We start from the raw sequence: 22023 nt of genomic DNA on the forward strand, positions 1-22023 counted from the left end.
CACCACTGCCTTGAATCACCAGAATCATCTGCCCATCAAAGAGACATGCAGCATATAAAAAAACATTCTTTCTGAGATTAACACAGCAAACTAATCTCAAAACATGTTGTTGTTAACATTTTAACACCTGGGCTGGAAAAAGCTCTGGAGAAGAGGAAATTAATTGTGTCAGATTTGCAACATTAAGTGTAAGGTTTAAATTAGAACAGATGGCTCTATTAGAAGACTTTTTGCCTCATCTCCGGTCCATTGAAAATCACGTTGGCAATGCTGCCTTACATCCGGGGGCCATTCTCCAAACTCTGCGTGGTTTGCCAGCAGTTGACCAGCAGGTGGCAGAACAGAACAGCCCATCTTCAATAAAGCCCCTGGCTGTAGAGGGTTGGGTGGATTTCCAGGGAAGCAGGATTTGTCTTCAAACAGGCAATGACTAGGTTGGGAGCCAGCAAAGGAACCCGAAGGTATCTTACTGAATAAAAACAGTCAAGTATCCGTTCACCTCAATTAGCTACAGGATAAAATTCAGTCCTTACAATGCCACCACTGGTGAGGAACTTTAAAAGTATGAGAGGCCAGTGTCCAGCCTGGAGCATACCCAGGAGCCCAAATCAGTGTTTTTCAAACCTGCCTGATGATCAGCATGGCCTGGGGGTGCTTATTACAATACAGACCCCGGGGAACCACTCCAGATACACAAAATCTCTGGAGAAAGGGCCAGGGGATCACCTGGAGGGCCTGTCGGATGCTTTACTGCCGTTCCCCACCTGTGGACAGGCATTCCACAACTTGGTTAAATGTCAGGTGACAACATGTGTGGTTAGTGTCATAACCTGTCCACGGGTGAGTAATCACTTCCCAAGTTGGTCAGAGAAGCAACAAATGGGGGGCAGGACCACGTAACCTCCCACTGCTCGGCACAGGTTAGACAGGGGCCATGTGGCTGTCAGGCAGGCCCTCCACTCAGCAGGGGACTACTCTGCTCACTCCTTCCCTGTCCCTCTGGGTGACCTCAATACCTCAGGTATGCCATCTCCCCCCTCCTGCTTCATCTCTGCCTTCTGATTGCTGTCTACCACATGATTTTGCTGCCTACTTTGCATTTTCAATCTTTTTTTCTAGATGATGTGTTCCTTTCCATCTGATTCTCACTACTTCAAATGACAAAATACGTCACCCTAGTCATTCTGCTGCTCGTCATAAGTTCTGCCTGGAGCTTGAAGTCAGGACTCCACTCCCCCTGCACTCCCTTTTCCTCACTGGTGCAACCTGGCACCTCCTCTAATCCTGTCTGTCTCCAACCAGTTCATAAATGGAGAGAATCGCCTCACCACGGGTTTGACAGCCCACCTCCACCACCCCCAGCAGGCCCTGTTTTCCTACAGCAGTTCCACTCTCATCTTTTACGTCCCCTTGGTTGTCCCAAACCACTAGGTTTTCTTCTAAGCCTGACTTCCACCTTTGTACCCAAGGCAAAGATTACCTCCCTCTGAACAAAACCGAGTCTGCACAAAACTAGAACAGTCAAGATGTCCCTCTGTGTATCTCCGTTCTTCCCCTAAGAAAAGCTCCAGCAGTGCTTAGCCTCCGCTTGGTCCAGTCTCTGTGCTTCATGCTGGCCAACACACATGGCCACATCCACTTCAAACCACAGCCTTGATCCTGTCAAACTCTGCTCAGGAGCCACCATTGCTAATCAAACCCAAGCTTCCAGGCCTTTGATTTAGGTCCCACAATAGGGTCCAACTTGCCCTTCTAGACTCGTCTCAGTGCCCCTTCCTCTGTAGTATCACTTCTTACCTTCCAAGTGTCTACTGTTTATTTGCTCCATCCTGAAAACTCGCATGGCACCACAAAGCTGGCCACAAAGGATTCCTTAGTGTGCCTCGGTACCCCGTTACCCTTTCTCCTATCCACCAACACGGAGCAATTCCTTGACCACAATGTTAAGTCTGTGAATGTGCAGTAAAAATTTACTTAATAGACAATGTCAGAAAGAAGGCTTAATCCCTTTCCTTCTCCTCCTCTTCCCTCCCCAAATCATGCTGGTACAACAGACAAGCAAAAAGCACAAATATCTGATTCAGGCAAAGCTGCATTCCAATCTTGATTTCAACACATTTATTGACAAATTGGTCTTGAGCAAGCCTCTCTGAACCCCATAGAAAGACCAAAAAACAATAGCAACACCACCACCTAGGGGAAACAAAAAACAAGAATAGCAATATCACCACCTAGTGGGTGGTATGAGTCAGGCACATGGCGCTGTAGTAGCCGGAAACCATTACTGTCAGACTAACTGTTTGAACATGAGAATTTGCAGGATACAGTCAGAAGAAAAGAATAGGTAAAGGGCTACTGATAAAAGTTTTTCAAGAAGGAAACACTTCTTGGAAGTGTAGTAAATAGTACATTGTGGCTTAAGCTGAACAGAAATTTTGAAATATCTAACTTTGAAAGTTGCCATATGAAATATTTTGGAGTTTTTCTTGCAACATTATTCTATGACAATTAAGGTATTCTCATAGCCATAAATAAAACTAAAGAGAATTAATCATAACCCTCAAGAAAATGGCACGACTTGCTCCCCAAATGTAATACCAGATAAACCAGGTTATCACTTTTAAAGAATACATAAGTAATTTCTTTTTTTTTTAAGATTTTATTTATTTATTCATAGACACAGAGAAAGAGAGGCAGAGACACAGACAGAGGGAGAAGCAGGCTCCATGCAGGGAGCCCGATGTGGGGCTCGATCCTAGGTCTCCAGGATCACACCCCAGGCTGCAGGCGGCGCCAAACTGCTGCGCCACCGGGGCTGCCCTACATAGGTAATTTCTAATAAGCGCAGCACTGACATTTCAAGGTACCTGTCAATCTAGGTTACATGAAAGAAAATCACTGAATGAACACAGGATTATTTTTATACAATAATAACTACAGTAACTCTGCAGCAAGAGTTAAAAATCGCAAAGTATCAAATAGGCAGTTTTGTCACTTAAGGAGAAATATGTGGCATATATTTCAGAAGGGTGATTTAAATACTTTGTAAAAAATATAGTAAGATATATTAGACAAGGTAGCTAGGAACTATTTTAGGGCTTTGTAAAAGAAATCCTAATAGAGCAGAACATTTGCTTGTAAACAGTAGTGAATCATTCTTCAACAGGATCACATATGCATCATTCTATATGCCACAACCACAGAAAACCAGGAACCCACAGCCTTATAAATCAAAGTTAGTTGCTTCCTCACTCTCTGTTAGACTCCCCTAGTCAAATTCTGTCCTAGCAGTTCACTTCAAATCTCAAAAATAAAGACTCATTTCATGGAGCCTTGATGAATCCCATCTGAAGGTCATTAAAACACACACCCACTTCCACACAAACCAGAAAATCAGTAGAATTCAGAGACTCATTAATCTGGAAGCTGGAAGAGATACTGACAACACCTAATTCACACCTCCCATTAGGCCGAAGGGAGTAAGACAGCTGTCCCTAAGGTGGTCCGCGGCAGGGTCAGGACTCCAGTCCTGGTGTCACCCCATTTGGACTCCGCTTGCTCTAGGACACTTCAGGTCCAGCTCTGGAGTTCGTGCATCCCCCCTTGATACTCTTCAAGCACATCAGTGAGTCATGTTTCCGTTTCCTTGAACTGTTCCAAGTAGTCTTTGGTAGCACAGAGGTCATTCGTTCACAGTTCACATGCTAACTCATCCAGAGTTCTAACACACTTAGGAATCATGACTTACCATGCCACCTTCACATTAGTGAAGCGAATGGCTAACAAAATCTAAAAATAAGAAGAGATCTAACTCTTAGCACTTAAAATACTTCCTTTCAACCTCCTGTAAAACAACAGCCTATTTAGGAGATGAAAAGTGAGTCATTTCTTTCATCCAGCAGACGGGCTCCCCAGGCACAAACTCTTGCACATTATACTTCATGGGGCCTTTTAAATATTTACTTGTTAGCAGTATTCTTCCTTTCAGGTCAAAGATTATAGTACTTAGCAACACAAAGAAAGCAGAGGGATATAGTTATGAATTAGTAAACTGCTTGGCCAAGCCTTCCATTCATTAATTCAGCCCAACTTCAAAGGGGATTTTAAAGAGGTTCATCTGTCAGAAATTAACTGTAAGAAAATTACTGAATCAAAAAATGACTTGGCCAGTCTCTCCAAAGCTGGTGTTAAGGGAAAAGCGCCCTGTTTTAGGTATAGAAGCAAAAAGTCTCTTCCTATGCAAATAAGTTTGTTTTGTTTTAAAAGTTAAAAAAAAAAAAAGGTTTAAAAAGTTTTGTTCTAAAAGTTTAGAAAAAAGTTTTAAAAGTTTTTTTTGTTTCATTAACAGCAGGACTCTTCCAGCCTTTGATATGCTAATGATGCTGTAAATTTCCAAGAATAGGGGGAGGGGGAAATTTCAGTTTATTTGGTCACATTTATTATCTGGAGGGGGCTGGTGGTTGGGAATAATATATGAAAAACACACGACACTGGATCAGTACCTCCTAAGCAAGAGTGGAGAAATGACTTTTCTAAAAGCATCATATATTGTTCTTTAGCAGCAGAAAAGAGTAGACCCTCATTCACAACTATTTCAGGGTAAATTGAGAGTCTCTCTCTATTTTAAGTCAAATTGGAATTAGGAGAAGGAGCCTACCAGAGCTAAATCCTTCATAGCTTAACTTCTCATTGCCAACCAGACTGCCAATTCCCCCTGGGCTTTCGAAATCGCTCCCTGGCTCTAAGCGAAGCCCCTATACCTGTTCCTGCGGAATGAATCAGAGTAATTGCGTATTTTCCCTGAACTCTTTGATCTGCATGCTCTAGTCTATTTCAGTGGTTTTTAACCGTGGCCATACATCAGGATCACCCAGGGAGCCTTTAACTCTACAGATGTATGGCCCAATGCCAAATCTACGGAATCCAACATGATTCCCAAAGAGGCAGCAGCCAGAGCTGAAAACCACTGTTCTGCTTCCTAGGAAGGTGAAGTCAACAGACAAATAATTGATTGTGCATGTACCATAAGTTGAGCATGTTGACATTAATAAGGGAAGGCCTACCTAGCAACATTTTAGTGAGTCCCCAGATTTACAGATAAATCAGTAGCATTCGCAGGTGTTCCTTTTCTTTCCTGGGCCTTGTCCACAAGGAAACAGACACGTATTATTTTGGGAGGAGTACAGTCCTTAGAACAAGGGGTGCCCCACAAAGCTCTTGCAGGTGCAGATGACTGCAGCGGGGTGTCTGTAGGTCCACACATCTCAACCCCTGACCCCCCCACATGGCCCATACAGTGCATGGCCCAAATTTGGGGCTCAACAGTTGATTACATGGCTCTAAGTCTCTGGAGGATACCTGAGAAAGTCACAACCACAAATGCCCCCAGTGCTAAAGCCAAAACTACTCTATGCTACCCAGCCCAGGATGTAGGTCTCCAGGGGGTCTCGTAAGTAGGTCAATCACCTATAAAAGGGATTTCTGAAAAAAGTTTTCTTTCTAAAGTGTATTTATTTAGCCTATCTTATACAAAGAGTCTCTAAGCACAGTATGTTAGAAAAAGGCTTGATCAGGAGGAGGGAGAGAGTTAAAATTAAAGACATATTAATTTAAAACAAAAACAGCTTTGATATAGGGGACCTTGGAATAGAATATAAAAAGAACCTCTCCCTCTTTCCTTTCTGAATTTCTTTAATCTAGACACCTTGTTTTGGGTAAAAATCATCCAGCATAGAGACAGGGCTAAGAAATGGTTATATAATAAAAACATGAGTCCTGATGGAGATGTAAGTGAAAGTGAAGGGTCTGAGGCTGCCAAGGCTCCCAGCTGCCATGCCACCTTTGTGCATGTACATGCTCCAAGATTTAGGCACTTGACAGACAGACGCAGCTCCAATATGGCTACCTTTCTCCTTCTTATTAGTAGCATGGTAGCATTTTTACCTTCTTCCCACCCCAAGGAGAAAAAAAAAAAAAAAAAAAAAGGCCATAAATCTCTCTTTGAAAACTTAAAACAAGAATATCCAAGACGAAAGTACTTCTTCCTTTGCAGCTCTCATGCCAAGCAACTAGAAAAGCATTTGTTTGGCAAAGATGTGAAAGTCCATAGGTATTCAAGGGTCAACTTGATTTAGGCAAAATAACCTAAGGGTCAGAACCAACCCTACCAGGCTAAATCATTGAAAATCTCCAGGTTTGTGACTATAAAATGAAAAGGTTCTATTGCCACCCTTGAGACCCTCCCAGTAGTAAGGACAGGGTTCCCTGACATGCTAGCATTGCATCTACTTTGCACTTTTGAACAAACAATGCAACATGTCAACTATTGTTGAACTACAATGGGAAGCCTCCGGGGTCATGTGGAAATAATTTCTTAAATGAAAGCTTTTTCATCAACTGCTTGAGAAGCACTTAATAAACTTAAGAATAGACTAAAGGATTATGTGGATGTGTCAAAATAGGATTTTGATGGACTAAGTGAATTGCTCGACTATCATGACATGTACAGAACAGGATTCCATTCGTTAATAGGTTTAAGGTTATAAAAGGGTGCTACGTTTGGCAAAATAACCAAGATTCTTGAAAGAATCAATAGCATCACAAAAGGATATCCCAAGAGTCTGCTGCAATTAATATAGCAGAGCTTCTCCTAAGGATTAAGGAAGTCATATACCTTTTTAAGTTCATATCCATTTCTTACCTAGATTCAACTGGGGACATGGAGGAGACCTCTCAAAGCTGCAATGAAATAACCCTTTAAAATGGTCTCTAGAGGGGACGCCTGGGTGGCTTGGTTGAGCATCTGCCTTTGGCTCAGGACGTGATCCCAGGACCCAATCAGGCTCCCTGCATGCAGCCTGCTTCTCCCTCTGCCTGTATCTCTGCCTCTCTCTCTCTCTCTCTCTCTGTTTCTGTCTCTCTCTCATGAATAAGTAAATAAAATCTTAAAAGAAAAAATGGTCTCTAGAGGCAGCAGTAGCAAATTATTCCTATCTTGCATGGGTTAATCTCAATCAAAAAAACAAACCTCTATCAAATAAAGTTTCAAGTGCACAAGATTCCCACCCTGAAATAAAAAAGTTAAAACTTCCCAATATTGAGTAGTATACAAAAAGCCTAATATGCCTTACTTCTCATGGGTCCCATATAAATGACATTCCTTTTTGGTGTTATTTGAATATTGTTCTTTTTGCTTCCTTTAGCAAATGCACATTTGAGAGATCTAAAAGTAAATCTCATGACCCATTAAAGTGAAGAAGCAGGACAAACTAACTATGAAACTCTTCAATAAACAGAGGACACTGCAAGTTAAAAAGCACTTAAATATGATGCAGGTGCCTGTATGCATGTTGTCTTTCAATTAAAAGTTCAAAAGAGGGGCACCTGGATGCCTCAATGATGGAGCATCTGCCTTAAACTCAGGTCATGATCCTGGGGTCCCAGGATTGAGCCCCACATCAGGCTCCCAGCAGGGAGCTTGCTTCTCCCTCTGTCTCTCTCTCTATCTCTCTTTCTCTGTGTCTCTCATGAATAAATAAATAAAATCCTTTAAAAAAAGTTCAAAAGAAACAACAAAATAGAACATTGTTCTCTTATGTAACATATAGTCTTATATCAATTTGACAAAGTTACAGTTAAATATAAAGATATCTATTAGGTTTTCCAAAAGGACATCTTGGGTTAAAACAAGACAATGAAGAGAAATATAAATCTGTCATCAAAAGCCAAGGGACACCATTCCTTTTTTTTTTTAATAAATTAATTTTTTATTGGTGTTCAATTTACCAACATACAGAATAACACCCAGTGCTCATCCCGTCAAGTGCCCCCCTCAGTGCTCGTCACCCATTCATCCCCACCCCCCGTCCTCCTCCCCTTCCACCACCCCTAGTTCGTTTCCCAGAGTTAGGAGTCTTTAATGTTCTGTCTCCCTTTCTGATATTTCCCACACATTTCTTCTCCCTTCCTTTATATTGCCTTTCACTATTATTTATATTCCCCAAATGAATGAGAACATACACTGTTTGTCCTTCTCCGATTGACTTACTTCACTCAGCATAATACCCTCCAGTTCCATCCACGTTGAAGCAAATGGTGGGTATTTGTCGTTTCTAATGGCTGAGGAATATTCCATTGTATACATAAACCACATCTTCTTTATCCATTCATCTTTTGATGGACACCGAGGCTCCTTCCACAGTTTGGCTACTGTGGACATTGCTGCTAGAAAGGGACACCATTTCTAATAATGTGAAAATCTAATGTAAACTTAAGACTCTCTAGTTCTTAGTTGAAAATAGTATTTATTTTATTGAGCTAATGAATTGTTGATCAAGTACCTAAAATCCTCTGATGAAGACTTTAATCTCTTAAATTTCCTGCATCAAATGGAAACGAAAGAACACAAAGAATTTATTTACTGAGGTATATATGGAGGACCACTATGCATTCAGTGGATTGGGACTTGAGAAGAATGCAGGATGAGTAAGAAGTGGTTGGATCCTTGGGAAACTGGTCAGGGTTCCTGGTCAGGAAGACAAGGGAATGTGAGTTAGTAGGCATTACTACAATAAATTATATATATGTATATATATAATTTTCAATTTGCGAACTGCATGGTTTTATTTTACAAATGCTCTTTCACATTTACCAGAGAAGATGTGATATGCATTAATGTTACACTTTCATTTGACTTCCCCAGTGGAGAACAACTTTTCATTAATTTCTTCCCTTTTGTCTCTATTGATATTCTTTGCAAGAGAGAGGGGGGTCCTCTTTCATGATATGCTTTCTATTTAATCTTTCTGCATTAATCTTTGACTTTCTCATCTAGTTCAGTTGCAAACTCATGCCTTTCTTGCTTTCTCACATGTGTTTCTAGGTTGGTTAACGGCTCTCCTAGTGGTGACCATTCTTATATTACTGACCTTTACTGAAAGTGCTTACCTAACTTTACATCACCTGATTTTTTTTTTCCTGATCTGCATCCAAATGAATTTCTAATTTCCACCCCTATTATTTCATTTACACATTTAACCCCGAGGCCAATTTCTTTCTAAACAAAACGAGACCTTTGTGCTTGTTACTCCCATTTACAATTTTTTTTTCAACTTATTATTATTCATTTAATTCAATAATGTAGTATGTTTGCCAAATCCCATCTTATAAATTCCAGGAGACGGCCTAAATTCCTTTTCTGCATTTTCTTGTATTTAGCTGAATACAAGTTTGAATTCAAGTTAGTTTGAATCATTTTGTTATATTTGGGGTGGGTGGTAGGGGATGGATATGAGGGATAGGGTGACTTTGTATTAAGACAGACGGAGCTGCTTTATTGGCTCAACACTGTACAAGTTGCATGAACTTGCAGTATGGCAGGAAGAGTTTACCTGCTTAACTTTTTCTCTCTCAAGTCTCACAGGTAATGTACATACAGCATTTAGTCAGACACTGCACACCTCAATGAAAATGGCTATTTTAAGCAGTATATCTTGGAAGGAATATGGATTTCCCCCTTCATATGGGAACATTCCTTCTATCCTGCCCTCCTTGTGAGCAACCATTCTCTTCCCTTCTTGTAGTCTTTTTTTTTTTTAAGATTTTATTTATTTATTCATAAGACACAGATAGAGAGGCAGAGACATAAGCAGAGGGAGAAGCAGGCTCCTTGTGGGGTAGCCTGATGCAGGACTCAATCCCAGGACCCCAGAATCATGACCTCAGCCAAATGCAGATGCTCAACCACTGAGCCACCCAGCCGCCACCCTCGCGCCACCCTCTTCTTGTAGTCCTGAAGGAACAATCTAAGTTGCCTCAGTTTTTCTGATGTGCAGTTCTTGCTTGAATGGACAGTAACATCACTTCACAACTTTTGTCGACATTGTGCTGATGTTTGTTGAGTCTGTTGAAAGCTAAATTACTATAGACTCTCTTCTGATTGCCCCTGAAATGGTGATGTTCACAAATGGCTCTTGCTGGGATTCTCTCTTCTAGGCCCTGATGATATCTTCCAGTCAACATGGCTTCAACCACCATCACATGCTATAATGACTACAATGCTTCCAGCACCTACACTCCAGTTACCACATCCAGTTTCTTTGCTGGCAGTCTCCATCTGACTACCCTGCAAGCCCTCAAATTCAGCACACCCAGATCAAAACCTAGAGTCCTTCCTCACACACAGACAGTCCTCTGGCTGCTTAATATCAAACCCATCAGCTCTGCTGCCCAAGACAGAATGTTCAAAGTCAACATGGGCTCCTCACTTTCCTTCTTTCTTTGAATCTCTTTAATCCACTCCCTTAATTCAGGCCTAATTAAATGAAAGAGTTTATATAGTTATCGTAGTTCAGGTTGCTATGACAAAAATTCCACTGACTGAGTGGCTAAACTAGGCAGATCTAGTGTCTGGTGAAGGCCTGCTTCCTGGTTTGCTGATGGTGGTCTTCTCATTGAATCCTCACATGGCAGAGAAGAAAGAAGCAAGCTCTCGTGTGCCTTCCTCAAAGGGCACTAATCTCATGTGTGAGGGCTCCACCTTCATGACTTAATTTCCTCCCAAAGGCCTCAACTCCTAAAAGCATTACATTGAAGTTTAGGAGCTCAACATATGAATTTTGGGGAAACACAAACATTTAGTCCATAAAATACAATAACAGGTACTCTGAAAAGGATCAAGATCTATTGGCTCCTTCCCAACCGTCCCTCCATTACCTCATGTTTTGATGACAGCAGGCTTCTAGTGGTTTTTCCTACTTCCCTTTTGCAGTCCACCTAACCAGTGACAGCTTCACAAAAACTACAAGATAGTTCCTTACCTTGTAGCATACTACAATGCCAGTCTCAGTTTGGTTCTCTATTAATTAGCATCCCTTGGCCAAAATAACAGTAATCAGCTTAAACAAACTTAAACAAAGGGAGTGTACTGGAAGTTCACAATAGTAGTACATAGATACCAAAAGTAGGAATACAAGTGAACTTCAGAAAAAATTGAAAATGACAAATCAGGCACCCTGAACACCCGTGACTCTGGGGATTGACGGTGGGGATGGGGCATGCCAAGGAGTACACCTTCATCATGAGATGCAACAAGACTAACATTACTTGGGAACAATATTGTAACAAATGACTGTGATTCTGTCATGGCAAACACTGTGTCTATCGGTTTAATTGCTGGGACACACTAGTCAAATATATCAACACTTCTGATAAGTTAAAGAGTCACAGTCACCTGTCAATGACTGACCAGATCTGCTCTAATAACCGAAACTAGGTGGTTTTGAAATTTTATAGTCAATAATACTGAATACCTAGGTGTTTAAAAAAAATCCCACTTAAAAATACTTTAACAATTTTCAAATATTACCTCCAGCGTAACTATGAAGAAAATGAAGTCAGGCCAATGGTTTTTCAGGGGCAAAAGCACTATCAAGAGTAGAGACCCACTTCCCTCATAAATTAATGCAAAAATCATCAAAATACTCGCCACCACTACAAATACAATCTTCTTTCTCCCCCACTCATACACACAACTATATCCCAAGAGAGAGGAGAAATTAGGAGAAGGTATATGAATGTGACTTCATCTGAAAAGTAGGAAAATCATCAAAAGCAGCAGGAAATGAACCGTAGTTCTCAACGGGAAGAGTATCTCTCCCTAGCTGGCATCTGAGAAATGCATGCAACATTTCAGCTGTTGCATCACTGGCATTTTGTGGGCGGGCAGCAGGGATACTGGACACCTTGCAATGTGTAGGATAGTATATAGTCCTGAATCCTTCACAGATTTCAAAAACTCTAGACTTATATCAGTAAAAACAACTTCTTTCATATTATCAGAGCTTAGAAATTCATTTCTACCTTACACAAAAATATAATCTTTGTGCTTGACTTTAATGCATGCTAAGTTTTCCAGATATACAAATACCACTGAAGTTAAAAGAATCACTTCAGATTTGCTTCGTTTGGAATTTTCTCAGTAATTGTTCACTGTTTCTGAAAGTTGCATCAGTGACACCACCACTGCTCACAGTGTCTGCGTTATCAGCTTTCCCATCATGACATTCCACATCACGTAAGCATCTAATCGCCTCATAACACCTTCTAGGGTAGTTTGGCCAGAGCAACAAATGTGAAAAACTACAAATGGTCATCCTTTTGGTGACATTACAGTTAGGGCATTAGAGAGACTTTAAAGAAAATTTTGTGTATAGATGGGTTGCAATGTGTAGGAAATTCCCACTTCAAAATAGGAAAAGGATATCACAAAACATCAGTTACAAGTTACACCAATCCAAAGGAGGTCCTAACACCTTTGTGTAGGTAGCTGCTTGCCTGCCTCAACTCTTTCAAACCCTGCTGTTGATCCCTAACAGAGCCGGTATGGGGAAAAACTGGCTGCCACCCTCCTAGGTCATTTGTCTTTTTTTTCTAGGTACTACTAAAAGAATTCTTGAGATGAATCCTTTCTCCACAATGCTCACAGATTCAGATTTGTGCAAATGAACTAAAATGATGGCAGCTTCTCCTTGTAGTGGTGGTGGGGGGGGGGGGGACTATACAATGCCACCCAATGCTGAGTCCTGAGTCTGTTCTTTCTAGGATGGCAGCATCCTCACACCCGAAACACTAAAATGAAGATGAAATTACAGTAAATGGCCTTCTGCACATTTCTTTTTAATTCAGGTCACTCTTGTGTTTTCAATCATTAGATTGCACAAGACGTAAAAGTCAAAGTTCAGAGTTCAGAGCACAGCTTTCCGGCAGATCCCCTGCTTGGTCATCAGCAAACCACCTACACTCTGGGTGTTCAAGTTTTTCCAGCTGTGAAATGAGGAACAGATTTGTTTGTTATCTCTCAACACAGGGACATGTTATAACCTAATCAAACATTCTGAGCTACCTAGCTGTTTTGAATTCTATTGTATACTTTTTCAACAAGAATTCAACACTATATAATGTTTTATGGTAACTTAGACTGTATGAAAAAGATTTGGACCTCTTCAGTCTTGTTTCCTCCATGTATAATAAGTGTAGAAATAATGGTGCTAACAAAATTAGAATTGGTTTATCTAGCCATGTGTGTAACCCAGATACTCTAGAAACCTCCAGTACTTAAGATACCTTGTGATTATCAAATGACAGATGTTCAGTTGGGTCCAATCTGATCTCAAGACCAGGTCTCAGGTTGGGTGAGGTCAGTAGTAGTAGAGAGGCTAGGAAGTAACTTTCCAATGTCACCTGCATGTCTTTTCTGTTGATCAGTGTTTTTCAGAATTCAGAATTCAGAATATAATACTCTGGATACCCAGATGAAGAATGTAGTAAATTTAAAATGAAGCAATAACAGAGGTGTTTTAACGTTCTCTCACTGCCTTCTTTAAACTTGATTTAGCAATGTCTGCTGCAAAAATGAAGTATTTATCAGCCTATAAAAGGTCATTAAACTCTAGGTTGCTGAGTGACACAAACCTAAGAACTTTCTAAGTATTTTAAAACTTTTACTTTTTAATCAAAAGAGAACATCATTAAGCTAAATCAATTGCAATCAATGCTGCCTTGGGTTCAGATCATTTCTTTCTTATTAAATTACAGTAAATTCAAATGGAAAAGTAATTTTTGATACTTTTAATAACCTTAATGTTTCTAGTAAGCATTAGGATGAAGACCTAAGTTTGTACGTTTGGCAACTATGGGAATCAAGGGCAGCCCCGGTGGCGAAGCGGTTTAGTGCCTCCTGCAGCCCAGGGTGTGATCCTGGAGACCTGGGATTGAGTCCCACATCAGGCTCCTTGCATGGAGCCTGCTTCTCCCTCTGCCTGTGTCTCTGCCTCTCTCTCTCTGTGTGTGTGTGTCTCTCATGAATAAATAAATAAAATCTTAAAAAAAAAAAAAAAAACTATGGGAATCAAAAACTTTAATTTGTGAGAGAAAAAAATGATGCTTTTTAACACTCCCAACCTCCAATATTGCAAATACCCTTTAGAAAATTCAGGGCGCCTGGTGGCTCAGTGGCTGGGCATCTGCCTTTGGCTCCAGTCATGATCCCGGGGTCTGGGATTGAGTCCCACATTTGGCTCCTAACAGGAAGCCTGCTTCTTCCTCTGCCTATGTCTCTGCCTCTCTGTTTCTCATGAATAAATAAATAAAATCTTAAAAAAAAAAAAAGGAAAATTCATCCCACAAAATGACCACTTTAGTCTATAATATGAAATGTCCACACCTATCATTGTGTATCAAAATGCAATAACTTCTTGAAAAGGACTGTCATTTCTGTCATTTGTTAACACCATCTAAAAGGTTTTGTTTTTTGGTTTTGGGTTTTTTTTGTTTTTGTTTTGTTTTTGTTTTTTTTTTAAGATTCATTAATTTATTTGAGAGAGCAGGAGTTGGGGCAAAAGGAGAGAGAAGGACAAAGAGTATCTTAAGCAGGCTCCACACCCAGTGTGGAGCCCTATGCAGGACTCAGTCTCACAGCTCTGAGATCATGACCTGAGCCAAAATCAAAAGTCCAAAGCTTACCTGACTGAGCCACCCAGGCACCCCTCATCCTGGAACTTTAATCTAAAATAAACCTTACCAGGATTGTTGGGCATGTTTTGATTACACTCCAGGGCCTGATTTTAACTTTCAATCTAACAAAGCAACCATACCCACTGTTATTTTTATAATGTTTGGTTATGTTCTCTAGTTTCATGTATACCCAATCTCAATCTAAACTAACACCTAAGTCACTAAAGACCTGTAAAAGGTTCTCTGTAAGCTTGTGGAAACCTCTCTCACCCTTTGCAATGTATTCAGTTCCATCTCTGGACATGTCTTAACTATTGCTGAATTGTACCTGCCAAGCAGAAAACACATGTGAGAGGAATGCTATTTTTTTTAATTCTTTGGTGAAACTAAAAAATGGCTAATACTGACTATAAGAGTTTTTCTTAAATCAGGCAATAGCACCACAAACTCAGGAATTCATTTATTTTAAAAATAAGAACTGAGGTTAAAGAAGAAGGAAATGTATATGCTTTAATTTTTCTCGTAAGAAGACCTATTAGATTACGATCCCCTAAATAACGGTGTGTATTACATCTTAGGACTACAATGTGACAGCACTATGCATATACCGAAAAATGATAACTAAGAATTAAGCTGGAATCTTTTTTTTTTAATTTTTATTTATTTATGATAGTCACAGAGAGAGAGAGAGAGAGAGGCAGAGACACAGGCAGAGGGAGAAGCAGGCTCCATGCACCGGAAGCCCGACGTGGGATTCGATCCCGGGTCTCCAGGATCGCGCCCTGGGCCAAAGGCAGGCGCCAAACCGCTGCGCCACCCAGGGATCCCTGGAATCTTTTTTAAGATGTGAAGGTGAAGGTTTATTTTCAAAAACTTGTTATTTTGAAATCCTTATCAATTTACAAGAAAGCACAAAGAAACGTACAGGAAAGTCCCATACACCGTCTCCCAATATTATCTTACATAACTACACCACAGTATTAAAGCTAGGAAATTGACAATGGTACAATGCACACTTTAAAAAAGAAAAAAAGGTTTTTTTAATTTTTTAATTTATTTATGAGAGAGAGAAAGAGTGAGAGAGAAGGTGCAAGTGGAAGGAGGGAGAGGGCAAGCAGGGGGGAGGGAGAAGAGGGAGAAGGCAAGCAGGGGGAGGGAGAAGAGGGAGAGGGCAAGCAGGGGGAGGGAGAAGCAGACTCCATGCTGAGCACCAGGTCAGAACCCACATAAGACTCAATCCCACCACTGAGATCATGAACTGAGCCAAAATCAAGAATCACCCAACTGACTGAACCACTCAGGCGCCCCCAGAATCTTATTCAGATTTTGCCTGTTACATATGGACTCATTTTGTGTGTGTGTGCATGTGTAACTCTATGCAAGTTTATATGTCACTTTACAGACCCACCACCAATTCTATAAATCATCACCATAAGATTCCCCCATGCTTTACCACTTTTATAGCCAAACCCATCCCATCCTTAACCCTTGACAACCTGCAATCTGTTCTCCAGTGCTATAACTGCTAATTTAAGAATGTTATATAAATGGAATCTTGCAACATGTTTACTTTTTTTTTAACTCAACATAATTTTCTTAAGATTCATCCATGTTTTGTTTTGTGTATCAGTCATTTGTACCTTTTAGTACTGTGTATTATTGGATATGGATGAAATGGATGTACCACAGTTTGTTCAACTACCAAAGGACTTTCTGGTTATTACAAATAAAGCTGATATTAACATCATGTACAAGTCTTTTATCTCCCTGAGATATATGCCTAAGTGTACGTCCATTTTTATATTTAAGTGGAAGTGCCAAACTATTTTCCAGAGTGGCTGGACAAGTAATGGAAAAATGATGCAGTTTTTCAGGAGCCTCACAAGCATTTGGTGTTATTTTTTATTTTAGCCATTTAAGTGGTATGTAGTGATAACTCTTTTTTTTAGTTATATGGTTTTAATTTGCATTACACTAATGGATAGTGATGTTGGACATCTTTCATATGCTATTTGCCATCTATATATTCTATTCCAGTAAATAGCTGTGAACATTTTTGTCTAGTTCTAGGTCCTGAGGATTTTGTCTTTGGTTTTTTTTTCTAGAAGTTGTAATGTTTTACAATAAATCTGTGATCCATTTTGAGTTAATTTTTGTATAAAGTATAAGCCTTTGTTCAATGTTCAGTTTTTTGCCAATGGATGTCCAGCTGCTCAAGCATCATGTATTTAAAAGGTATCTCTCCTGGCTTGAACTGTTTTTCTCCTTTGTCAAAACTGAGCATATTTGTGTGGATCTATTCCTGAGTCCTCTATTCTGCTCTACTGATCAATTTATTGTCTATCCATCTCCAATACCAAAAAATCTTGATTACTGCAGCCTATATAGTAGGACTTCACATAAGGTAGAGTAATTTCTCCTATTTTACTTTCCTTTTTCAGAGTTGTTTTGGCTATTGTATGGTCATTCCTTTTCCAGAGGAATTTTAAAGTAAGATTGTCAACTTCTAAAAAAAAAAAAAAAAAGTATTGCTGACACTTGGATAAGAATGGCATTAAATCTGAGATCAATTTGGAGGGGAAAGGCCATCTTTAATATGGTGAATCTTCCAATCCATGAATACAGTATGTCTCTAGGTATTTAGGTCATCTTTGATTTCTTTCATCAGCAGTTTATAACTTAGAGCATACAGACCCCATACATGTTTATTTCATTTGTTCAGAAAAAATATGGGTATTGAATTTTTAATTTCAGTTGCCACAGAAATGCAAATGATTTTTCATATTAACAGTTATTTTTATTTTTTAACAGTTATTTTTAAATGTTTATTCAAACTAATTTCAGATTTTCCCAACAATGTGGGACATTTTTTATTCTCCATGGATAATACAGCTAAGAGAATCTACTTAGAAAAAAAAAAAGAAGAATCTACTTAGAATGACTATGGCATGCTTTTTGTTCTTTTTATCATCAGTATACATAAATGTTTAGAATTACATCTTCATGATCATATGCATTAAGAATCTACACATTCAAGACACTGTTTTGCTGTGAGAAATTAAAATAGAATGCCTTCCTAGACAGTTTGCAATCTACAAAGAACATCATCGTGGTTAAGCATATGAAGCACCCACAGAGAAAGCTCTCCAACAAACAGAAACTGTCAACATGAACAAAAATTAAGTCAGTTTACATGTTATTTGCTGGCCTTAGTTCCCATTTATGGGAAGGAGAAAGGTGCCTTCAGCTCCCAAAATTAACTACAATGGTAACTATTAGTGTTTAGTTTTTAAAATGAAAGCATTTGCTGAAAGAAAAATATTTTATGCACCTCTAGAAGAAAGCATTTGAGGATTCTGAGCTTTTTGAAAATGAAACATCACTCAGTGCTCTAGCCGGTATGATTCTGTGATCGGTGTAAAGATTTCCTGTGTATTCATGGGTAAACATAAAGTTCGGTGGGACCTGAACAGTAGAAATGTGCTTTTGTGAGAAGGTCTTTCATTGAATAATTTTTGGACACCTACTATGTGCTAGACTCCACACTAGAGGTTGTGAAACAAATGTGACGGAGTTCAGCTCAGTCGGTTAAGCATCTACCTGTTAGTTTCAGCTCAGGTCATGATCTGAGAGTCATAAGATTGAGCCCCATGTCCAGCTCTACAGTCAGCATGGAGTCTCTCTCTCCCTCTGTCCCTTCCACCCCTTAACACTATCTTTCCCTCTCTAAAATAAATACAATCTTTCTTTTAAAATGTGATCAGTGCCAATATAGTCTTCCGTTCTTTTCAAAATCAATGCAAGGGACGTAACCATCCAAAGCAGCAGTCCTTAACCTTTGAAAATATGTTGATCACCAAAGATACTTTCTGCAGAAAGCACATATACATGCAAACGTTACCCCTGAAATCCATGGACCTCAGGTTAAAAATCCCAACCCCACAGCACAGAAACAAAGGAGGTAAGGATAAGTTCTTTCTGGCTAACTACTTGAAGAAGAGCACCTCTCCACTAGTCTCCGAGTAGAATAACACATGACACAAAGCAAACAACTCAATTAATATTTGGTAAATGAATAAATTATGAGTATATGAGTTGTGCCATAATTCAGTTGCAGCAAATCATTTCAAGCCAAAACAAAATCTCAGATTTTCTTAACAATAACTTTAGGGGCACATCCTCTCTACTTTTTAACTTTCTATTTTGAAATAATTATAGACTCACAAGAAGTTGCAAAAATAGTGCAGAGGTTGCTCTGCTCATCACCCAGCCTCCCACAACAAGGACATCTTATAACTCTAGTGCATTATCAGAAGCAAGAAACTCGGCATAGCATAGTTAATAAAACAACAGACCTAACTGGCATTTCACCATTTTTTGCACATGAGCTTCTTACCTCAAAGAGTTTGCCAGAATTAAAATACTGCAGCAGTAGAAAATAGAACAGATTTTTATTCGCTCTAAGTATGTGGCAAGGTACTACCGAGCAGGAAAAAAGACAAAAGTCCTGGTTCTCTTAGCATTGTTGTCCCACATTTATTGATTTGAAGGGTACTTATTTTATTTATTTGGGGGAGAGAGAGAGAGAGAAGGGGGAGCAGGAGGGGCAGAGGGACTAGGAGAGGCAGACTCCCCACTAAGCAGGGAGTCTAATATGGGATTCGATCCCAGGACCCCAGGATCACAACCTGAACCGAAGGTAGACACTTAACCAACTGAGCGACCCAGGTGCCCTTGAAGGGTATTTCTAAGACCTTAGGCACACCAAAAAGGCTAGATTTCCATCAAAGTGAGGTATATTACCAAAATGATTCCAGAGAGTAGGATCATCACTATATTCATCTGATTAGAGCTTCTACACTGTTAAGTATCTCCCACACAGCAGTCTCTCTGCTGAAGGAAGCTACTTGCAATGCTGGGAGGAAAAGCCTGGAACTCTCCCATGGCCACCAAGCAGGACAAAAGTGCAGTAATACAGAAAAGACACAAGTTCTGGAGTCACAAATTGCAGGAGTTTTACCATATCTTCTAATTCTAATTGCATACTCCCAAACATCTCACTTCATTTCTCTTAGCTTTAACGGTAACTCAAAGAGTATTATTATTATTCTAGGTTTTTTTTTTTAAGATTCTATTATTGACTGATTGATTTGAGAGAGAGAGAGAGAGAGCGAGCACAAGTGGTGGGGAGGAGTAGGTGGAGAGGGAGAGAGAATGTCAAGCACGCTCTGCTGCACTGAGCATGGAGCCCAGCATGGGGCTCCAACAAAGGAAACTGAGATTGTGACCCGAGTTCAAATCAAGAGTTGGACACTTAACCTACTGAGTCACCCAAGTGCTTTTTTAAATAGGGGTTTGTAAGGTCAAAATCGATAAAGAGGTGAAAGGGCTTCACAAAGCAGTGAAGAGCTCTCCGAATGTAAGTACTTACTGCTTCTAGCAGCCCTCTGCTGTCCCAGACATTCTCTCACAAACCCCAGCCTTTGATGGCTCAGTCAGTTAAGCATCAGACTCTTGACTTCAGCTCAGGTCATGATCTCAAGGTCATGAGATCAAGACCCTTGTCAGGCTCCACACTGAGTATGGAGCCTGCTCAAGATTCTCTCTTTCCCTCTGCCTCTCTTCCCACCCCACTCCCTGGCCCTGCATATGTGCTCTATCTCTATTTAAAAAAAATAATAATAATAATTAATTAATTTAGGAAAAAAAAAAAAACAGCCTTCTTGCTCCTCCACTAACTCCAGTCTGGAGAGTCAACACTGCATCTTCTTCTTCCTCCTCCCCCTTCCTCTCTCATAACTAAAATACTTCATTCCCCACAGAGGACTATTGCCATCGTCTCATTCCATCTGCTATAAACTATGGTTAATTAACACATAGACCATCATCAGAGAATTCCAAAACAACAAAATGACCCTAGCCCACAGTGTCCATCATGATGGATGCTTTCGATGTTCCCTGAACAAGCCCGCCACATACTGACCCTGTCACTGCAGCCCAATTCTATACTGTCCCCCACACACCATACAAAGCCCTCCACAATAAGGGCCTGCCTCCTTCAGAAGCCTGTGGTCACCAGCCACCTAGCATCACGTCTCCAGGGTCTATATTCCCCACGTGTATCCTGCCCTTCATTGCCCCCCTGTGCTCTATGATTCACATGCCCCTGCTCACCTTCCTCTGGCCTACCTGTGTTACTTCCTTATTAGCTAAGAGAGAATCTCCTCAAAGGGGAGGTGCCCAAGAAGTGGATAAGATACCCTCTGGGGCATACCCTGTGCATCTGCCTGTAGTGCTCCCTACTGTGTAGGAATCATTTCCTTTTCTTACCTCCCTCTTTCATCTCACTAAGAACAACACTACCTTATTAAACTTTGTGGCATCACTGCAATGAACATTACTCCTTAACATACTGACATCTAATACAACCAATCAAAAGAAAAAGAAAGTGCTAATACAGATCATCTCTGAGACAGACGAGAGGCAAAAAATGGGGCACCTGGGTGGCTCAGTCGGTTGAGCACCTAACTCTTGATTTCCAATCTTAGGTCATGAGATCAAGCCTTGCATTCAGCTCCACACTCCACATGGAGTCTGTTCCTCCTTCTCCCTCAGCTTCTCCCCCTGCTCTCTCTAATAAATAAAATCTTTAAAAATAAAGAAAGGAAGAAGGGAAAAGTACCTCATCTGGTCCATAAACAAAAAAGCAGAGGCTCATACAATGATTTTCAATTTACATATTACACATTGAAACTGGGCACATTTCTTTGCAGTTGAGTTGGAAGTGAGATGTAATGTAATCAAGCTTAACATTTTGATGCTGATTCTTTCTTCAGTGTCCAAAAGCTCAGGGAACTCAAGAAAAACAAGTAGCTTTGCACCAAACAAAAGCAAAAGCAGTGACAGATGCCTCATAAAGGTGAGGATTGTCAGTAGTTATAACCACAGAGTGGAGTTTCTTATCTGCCTCCTTCCATCCCATATGGCTTTAAAGCTAAATGCTGAGATCTGTGTCCAAAGGACAACTACTTAAAGGGCACATGCTTGGGAGACCAAATGGAAGCCTTATAATGTCTTTAAACTTTTTTTTTTTTTTTTTTTTTTTTTTTTTATTGGTGTTCAATTTGCTAACATACAGAATAACACCCAGTGCCCGTCACCCATTCACTCCCACCCCCCGCCCTCCTCCCCTTCTACCACCCCTAGTTCGTTTCCCAGAGTTAGCAGTCTTTATGTTCTGTCTCCCTTTCTGATATTTCCCACACATTTCTTCTCCCTTCCCTTATTTTCCCTTTCACTATTATTTATATTCCCCAAATGAATGAGAACATATAATGTTTGTCCTTCTCCGACTGACTTACTTCACTCAGCATAATACCCTCCAGTTCCATCCACGTTGAAGCAAATGGTGGGTATTTGTCATTTCTAATAGCTGAGTAATATTCCATTGTATACATAAACCACATCTTCTTTATCCATTCATCTTTCGTTGGACACCGAGGCTCCTTCCAC

The 22023-nt window shown here is 40.2% G+C and overlaps 2 protein-coding genes across 9 annotated transcripts in view; both read right to left on the reverse strand.

Annotated features, from left to right (window-relative positions):
• NHSL1 (NHS like 1) overlaps positions 1-3481 on the reverse strand; it is a 151169-nt gene extending 147688 nt beyond the window's left edge. Inside the window, exon 1 of the mRNA XM_077894510.1 lies at positions 3460-3481. Within this exon, the coding sequence (XP_077750636.1) occupies positions 3460-3466 (7 nt within the window). The 5' untranslated portion in view covers positions 3467-3481. The remainder of the gene's footprint in view (positions 1-3459) is intronic.
• A 4522-nt stretch (positions 3482-8003) lies between these two features.
• The window catches only part of LOC144312166 (uncharacterized), a 165836-nt gene continuing 151816 nt past the window's right edge, over positions 8004-22023 (reverse strand). For 2 of the 8 annotated variants that reach the window (XM_077894599.1, XM_077894556.1), the window contains one exon: positions 8006-8524. In XM_077894599.1, coding sequence (XP_077750725.1) covers positions 8516-8524 — 9 coding nt within the window. In that variant the 3' untranslated portion in view covers positions 8006-8515. Of the gene's footprint in view, positions 8525-22023 lie in introns of all 8 variants that reach the window. The other 6 variants (XM_077894543.1, XM_077894572.1, XR_013377680.1 and 3 more) reach the window with 6 other exon arrangements.

This window comes from Canis aureus, chromosome 1 (assembly GCF_053574225.1).
Source record: "Canis aureus isolate CA01 chromosome 1, VMU_Caureus_v.1.0, whole genome shotgun sequence".
Classification (NCBI taxonomy): Eukaryota; Metazoa; Chordata; class Mammalia; order Carnivora; family Canidae; genus Canis; species Canis aureus.